This window comes from Pollachius pollachius (assembly GCF_949987615.1).
Source record: "Pollachius pollachius genome assembly, chromosome: 7".
Classification (NCBI taxonomy): Eukaryota; Metazoa; Chordata; class Actinopteri; order Gadiformes; family Gadidae; genus Pollachius; species Pollachius pollachius.
In genome coordinates this window covers 24,902,368-24,909,608 of record NC_136940.1, presented here as the reverse complement: position 1 = coordinate 24,909,608, position 7,241 = coordinate 24,902,368, and the positions used below count along the sequence as shown (strand labels likewise).

Here is a 7,241-nt window from a genome sequence, read left to right as displayed (position 1 = left end):
CATATGTCTATGTGTAAGCTATCCGTGTTATCGAGTAGTGTCACAAACCTTGGCGGTGGGCGGAAGAAGCCCCTCTGAAAGCTGGAGCCCCTTCTCCTCAGAGGAGTCAGAGCAGGCCCAGCGTGTCGGGGATCGGGTAGCTCCATGCGCCCCCCCATCGCCCAGCACGCACCCTCCGCCGGGACGCCCTGACGCACAGTAGCTGACCCCCTGCTTGGCCCCCCCCCCCCCCCTCACAGGTACCACTGCAGCTGTAATCCGGGCTGGGAGGGGCAGCACTGCGATCACGAGCGGGATGAGTGCCAGTCGGGGCCCTGCCAGCAGGGCGGGACCTGCGTGGACCGCCACAACGGCTTCACCTGCCGCTGCCGCCCCGGCTTCGCAGGTGAGAAGCCCCCCGAATGTGGACTGACCCCGGGCCAGTGTGGATCGGCTACTGGGCGAGGGAGGATGATCCCTTTGGTGTGGATCATGACACTAATGTAACATAAGTGGATGTATTACCTGACCGGGTCGATAACAAAGTGGAGGCAGTAGCTCAGGAGGTAGAGCGGCTCGACCGGTAACCGGAGGGGCGCTAGTTCGATCCCGGGTCGACGAGCTGGCTGTCGCCCTGCGTGGCTGACTCCGCCGTTGGTGTGTGTGTGTGTGTGTGTGTGTGTGTGTATGAATGTTTCTAAGTCGCTTCGGATAAAAGTGCTAAAATCCTCAGAACTCTAAATTAACCGTTGATATTTACGCTCGTACTTAGTGGTTTACACTTCTGCCTGATGTTCGCTCTGCGTCACCGGACTCTGATGGGAAGTGAAAGAGGACGGGGCAGCGTCATCATTCACAGCCAGTCATGCGCACGGGTAAAAAGCAGAACTCACTGCTGAACCCTCCCCTCTCTCCTCCCCTCTCCACCCCCCCCCCCCAGGGGTGAACTGCGAGAGGAACGTTGATGAGTGTGCCTCCGGACCCTGTCAGAACCAAGCCGCCTGCATCGACGGAGTCAACAGCTACACCTGCCAGTGCAGTCCTCAATACTCAGGCAAGACGTTTAAATTTGAGTTCAGCTTGATCCTAACAGGGCAACGCGTATGTGCTAAAGATTAAGTTATCGTAGCGAACGTGTCATTTACATCGCAGCGATAAAAACATAAAGCCATAACAGGAAAAGGGATTTCAGTTTCTTAATTGGATTTAGATTGCTTAATTGGATTGCTGTTGTTAACGAGTGCTCCATGGCTGTGCAGGTAAAACGTGTGAGAGAGAGCTGGTCCCCTGTGCCTCTAACCCCTGTGAGAGGGGCGGGGTCTGTCACCCCACCCTGGACTACACCTCCTACACCTGCAGATGTCCCAGCGGCTGGCAAGGTACGTGCGTTGGTGCCCGACGTGTGCGTGATGTTTCCCCCCGATGACACACGTTACCCCATGTAGGGGGAGGAACACGCCCTCTGCTGAAAACACACCTGAAAAAGGGCTGTCACACACATTTCAATCATTTTGTATTTATCGAGTTTGAAAAGCTTTCTACCTCATGGTAGGAATAATATTATAACCTTACTGTGTGTGTGTGTGTATACAAAGGTTTTAAGCGGTCAGCATACTTTGGTAGCAAATACGTCTTGCGAGGTCATAATAACAAAATGATGTTCTTGCTGTGAAAACGTATACCTAGGACTGAATGTGTCTTTGAGGTTGGTGGAGTACTGACTGTGTCTCCTCGGAGTACTGATGGTGTCTAATGGTGCGTTTTAGTGTTCTCTGCGAACCGACTCGGACCTCGGATGTGACGTCACGCCCATACTTCGAGCGTTTTATTATGTTTTGCGCGTCGGCCGTTGGAGAAAAACATGGACGCCAGCCGGAAAAGCTGTTGTCGCGGTGGCATCGCCCAAATAAGTATAGGCCATAGGCAGAGATACGGACGCAGTAAGGTATTGGAGTAATAAGAGTGATATGAAATTGCCATTTAAACCACCAAAGTGGTCCAAACACAATGAAAACATTTCATACTTACAAGTCACACTTGAATTCTTGAATCCTGTCTCGGAATCCTTGCTCGGCCAGATCTGAGTTCAAGCGAGTTCGCCGTCGGAGGAAAAGGGGCGTGTTCATTAGGGCTGGGTATCGTGGCCAATTTCCTAAATCGATTCGATTTCGATTCGTAAGGTTCTGAATCGATTAATTTCGATTCAATCTGCTCTTACATAATGAAACTGGCTCAACTGTGTTACAAAATACAAATGTACTTTATTTTTCTCTTCATCTTAAACAACAGGTTTTAAGTGCAACTTGTAAATTGGGCAGTTTAAACTTGAGCTGTAAACAAAACTATCTCAAGTCTCAAAAGTGCAATTTTGAAATTAGAAAGGACTTGCAAGTGAAAGTGTTCTTGAACTACAACATTCCATCACTGCAAATTGCATTAAGGCATTTTTTATTAAGGTGCAAAAATAATAATAATGGTAATGGTAAAAAAACGAAAATAAAAAATAAATAGTCCATCTCATGCCCTACGAATCGATATTGCCAAACTTAAATGAAATCGATCCAAAATCGATTAATTCGATTTTTCAACCGAGCCCTAGTGTTCATGCGTGTTGCTAGGCAACGTCCTCGGACCTCCGAGATGGATGGATAATAAAGCGCACCATCAGTACTGACGGTGCCTCTCCACCCACAGGGAACCGCTGCAGCGAGGACGTGGACGAGTGCCGGAACAGCCCGTGCAGGAACCGGGCGCGCTGCGTCAACAACCAGGGCAGCTACGTGTGCGAATGCCCGCCGGGCTTCAGCGGACACAACTGTCAGACCAACATCGATGACTGCTCCCCCAGTGAGTCCCACGGCGGACCCATCCTGTTCGCCTTTTAGTATGCAACGTTATCAGAGGAACATCACCCATTACTGTCAAAAGATATAACGTTGGGGCCCGGTGAACCACCGGGGCGGTGGTTCACCGGGTAGAGAGCGTACCATTAAGGCCCATTCTTCACCGCAGCGACTCGGGTCCGATTCCTGCCTGTGGTCCTTTGCTGGATGTTTTCCCCTCTCCCTCCCATACCTTCCAGTCTTACTCACCCTTCAATAAAAGGGATGAAACCTTCAATTATTTTTTTTTTAAGAAAGACATAAAGCCTGCTTGATGAAACAAGTGGCAATAAGCCAAGGTGCAGACATATGCCAAAGAGAACTGACGATGTCATCATCCGTCCATGACTTGAGTACTGACCCGTCCTCCTCTTTTCCCCCCTCTCCTCCAAGACCCCTGTCTGAACGGCGGCTCCTGCAACGACGGCGTGACGGACTTCTTCTGCTCGTGCCGCCCGGGCTTCGAGGGAAAGCGCTGCGCGGCGGAGGTGGACGAGTGCTCCATCCAGCCCTGCCAGAACGGCGCCCGCTGCCAAGACTATGTCAACAGCTTCGTGTGCGAGTGCCGGCCGGGATACAACGGCATCTTCTGCGAGAACAGCATCCGGCAGTGCACTGAGAGGTAGGAGAGAAGAGAGACGAGAGAGAGGTAGGCTTCAGGAGAGAGAGAGGTAGGCTTCAGGAGGGAGAGGGAGAGGCTTCAGGAGGGAGAGGGAGAGGCTTCAGGAGGGAGAGGCTTCAGGAGAGAGAGACTTCAGGAGAGAGACAGGCTTCAGGAGAGAGAGAGGTAGGCTTCAGGAGAGAGAGAGGTAGGCTTCAGGAGAGAGAGAGAGGTAGGCTTCAGGAGAGAGAGAGAGGTAGGCTTCAGGAGAGAGAGAGAGAGGAGGGCTTCAGGAGAGAGAGGGAGAGGTAGGCTTCAGGAGAGAGAGGGAGAGGTAGGCTTCAGGAGAGAGAGAGGTAGACTTCAGGAGAGAGAGAGAGAGGCTTCAGGAGAGAGAGAGGCAGGCTTGAGGAGAGAGAGGTAGGATTGAGAGAGACCGGCTACAGGAGAGAGAGAGGTAGGCCTCAGGATGGAGCTAGACGTGAATGAGTGAATCATGAATGGCGTGAAGACGAATGAGTATAATGTGTATTCAAGTAAATGCTACCACTATAAAGTAGTACTCCTTAAAGTCTGACACATCCCGGTGGGGGTCAGAGAGACGGACATCCTGACCCGCAGCATAGGAGCGCGGGCGGAGCCTCACCCACACCCGGCCATGCCTCCCCCCTTCTCCCCCCTGACCGCTGACTCCTCTGCTCCCCCCCAGCTCCTGCCTGAACAACGCCACGTGCGTGGACGAGATCACGGCCTTCTCGTGCCGCTGCCGCTCTGGGTTCTACGGGGTGTACTGCGAGTACGAGCACAACGAGTGCCACTCCCAGCCCTGCCAGCACGGCGGCACGTGCACGGACGGCCTGGGCGCCTACCGCTGCACCTGCCCCATGGGCTACAACGGGCAGAACTGCCAGGTACTGGCTGGCTGGCTGACTGACTGACTGACTGACTGACTGACTGACTGACTGACTGACTGACTGACTGACTGACTGACTGACTGACCGACCGACTGTGTGCGGGACGCTGTGTCTATGTGCGCGTCTGAATGATGGGACTGAGTGTGTGTGCGCCCGTTTGACTGGCTGTGTGTACGGGACTGTGTGTGTGTGTGTGTGTGTGTGTGTGTACGGGACTGTGTGTGTGTGTGTGTGTGTGTGTGTGTGTGTGTGTGTACGGGACTGTGTGTGTGTGTGTGCATGCATCTCTCACTGACTGTGTACGGGACTGTGTGTGTGTGTGTGTGTGTGTGTGTGTGTGTGTGTACGGGATTGTGTGTGTGTGTGTGTGTGTGTGTGTGTGTGTGCGTCTCTCACTGACTGTGTACGGGACTGTGTGTGTGTGTGTGTGTGTGTGTGTGTGTGTGTGTGCCTGCGCGTCTCTCACTGACTGTGTACAGGACTGTGTGTGTGTGTGTGTGTGCGCGCACGTGGGGCTGCGTGTCGGTGAGTGTTTGCGCTTTCACACACACACCCAGCCTTGGTTGTGGAGAGAATGTGGATGAGAGTTGCGCTAACATTGCGCTAACTCGGCCTTGTCCCCCCCCCCCCCCCCCCCGTCTCTGCGGGGTGCAGTACTTCGTGGACCTGTGCAGTCAGGTGCCCTGCCGGAACGGGGGGTCGTGCTCTCAGACGGAGCGCTCCTGGATCTGCCACTGCCCCATGGGCTGGGCCGGCCTGTACTGCGACGTGCCCAAAATGTCCTGCCAGGACTTCGCCGCCACCAAAGGTGAGGACACGACGACGACGAAGGGGACGCTGATGACGACGATGATTGTGGGCGGCGTGTGTCTCAAGGCGGGAGGGCGGGTTCGGCCGGTAACCGGAAGGTTGCCGGCTCGATCCCCGGCTCCTCCTAGCGTGAGTGTGGAGGTGTCCCCGAGCGGGACGCCCTCGCCCTGACTGCTCCCGATGAGCCGGCTGTCGCCCTGCGGGGCTGACTCCGCCGTCGGTGGGTGAACGTGTGAACGATTGGTTGCAAGTCGCTTTGGACAAAAGCGTCTGCTAAACCCCCGAAATTTAGATGGAAATGAATACAGCCTATATTATGTTGAGGTGTATTTTGGCAACGTTTTGGATCAGGATATATATAACAGTCTTAACACCTTGGCGCTGAAGCAAAACAAAAAGGCATACCAGTTATACGAGTAAACACGATTTTTGGAGGATTTCTTAAAATCCCTGAAGGCATTATCCAACCATGAAATCTACAATTCAATAGGTATCGTATGTACAACAAGTCCATGCATGTAATGCAAAGCAGTAAATGCATCTAATGTAACATTTTCAACAAGGGCTCTTCTTGGCTGTGTGTGTGTGTCTGTGTGTGTGTGTGTGTGTGTGTGTGTGTGTGTGTGTGTTTGGTGTAATATCTTATCAACTTATCATGTAGGGCTCGTAAAGGCTTATGAGCTTCGAACCTGTCACATTATCAATATTTCTTCCCAAAACGTTTGGACCTTTTTCTCCTTCTTTGTAAAATTTGGATTCAAAGCATTTAAACGTGTGCGTTCTCCTCCCCGTCTCAGGGCTGGAGGTGGAGCAGGTGTGTAAGAACGCGGGCCGCTGCGAGAACCTGGGCCACTCCCACCAGTGCCACTGCCAGCCGGGCTACAAGGGTAGCTACTGCCAGGAGATGGTGGACGAGTGCCAGCCCAACCCCTGCCACAACGGGGCCACCTGCAAAGACTTCCAGGGAACCTACACCTGCATCGTACGTCTGGGGTCCAGCTGCTCAGAGCCACTTAAGGCAGACCTTTACTCCATGGATAACAAATACATCTAGGTGGACACGCCCACTTGTGATGTCGGAAGAGGCCGGTGGCTAATCACACTCACACCTGGTGGTGTAATATGTCACCTTTAAGAACTAGATATCTAAGAACATAACTAGAACATCTCTCGGGAATACTATGTGCCCGTCCATGGCAGTCAATCCATCCTGGGAATATTTCTGACCTTTAACCACTAGAGGCTTCTCATGGGAAGACTGACATAGTGCAGGTTTAAGTTGCTGTATCACTGAAGTACCTGAAGATACTGATTATATAACGATGTTTAGGCTGGTAGATGGTTCTCCCTCCAAAGTTGAGATGTAGTCATAGTGGTGGTGGTTGTGGTGGTGGTGGGTGGTGGTGGTAATGGCAGTGCTGGTGGTACTTAAATAGAAATTAGGGCTACAGAGTTTGGCTCTCAGTCAAAAGACACTGGGTTTGATCCCCAATGTCTGCCACCCTTGAGCAAAAATACCTGACTCCTACCTTTTAGCTCTTGAACAGCTTTTATCTAGACCTGACTAAGAAACTCTGCATCAAAGCGTCTCCTAAATGGCAGTACATCGTCCCTGCCTGTCCCTGAACCGCGTCCTGTGACCTAACCTCTGAACTGTGACCCCCCCCTGTGACCCCAGTGTCAGCCCGGCTATCAGGGCGTGAACTGCCAGTACGATGTGGACGAGTGCAAGTCCAACCCCTGTCGCCATGGAGGGAAGTGCATCAACCTGGTCAACCGCTTCTTCTGCACCTGCCCAGCTGGAACCCACGGTGCGCACGCACACACACACACACGCGCACACAGGATCACAAACACACAGACAGACACTGGGGCTGTGTGGGGGTAAGGAGTGATGAGCTTTATCCCTCTTATTTGAATATGTGGATGATAGCCTCTAACACTGTAAATGTTAATCATCATAAACATAATTTTTCAAAGAGACACGTACATTGAAACGCACATCGGTCTCCCAATATGTGCGGCCAGTCGGACAAATTGATGCACCCCAATACT

At 52.5% G+C, this 7,241-nt stretch overlaps 1 protein-coding gene across 1 annotated transcript in view; it reads left to right on the top strand.

Moving 5' to 3' along the window:
• The window catches only part of notch2 (notch receptor 2), a 52,779-nt gene that overhangs the window by 32,212 nt on the left and 13,326 nt on the right, over positions 1-7,241 (top strand). The window contains 9 exon segments of the mRNA XM_079739113.1: positions 240-385; positions 920-1,033; positions 1,239-1,358; positions 2,674-2,826; positions 3,255-3,483; positions 4,172-4,373; positions 5,031-5,184; positions 5,984-6,168; positions 6,865-6,997. Coding sequence (XP_079595239.1) covers positions 240-385; positions 920-1,033; positions 1,239-1,358; positions 2,674-2,826; positions 3,255-3,483; positions 4,172-4,373; positions 5,031-5,184; positions 5,984-6,168; positions 6,865-6,997 — 1,436 coding nt within the window.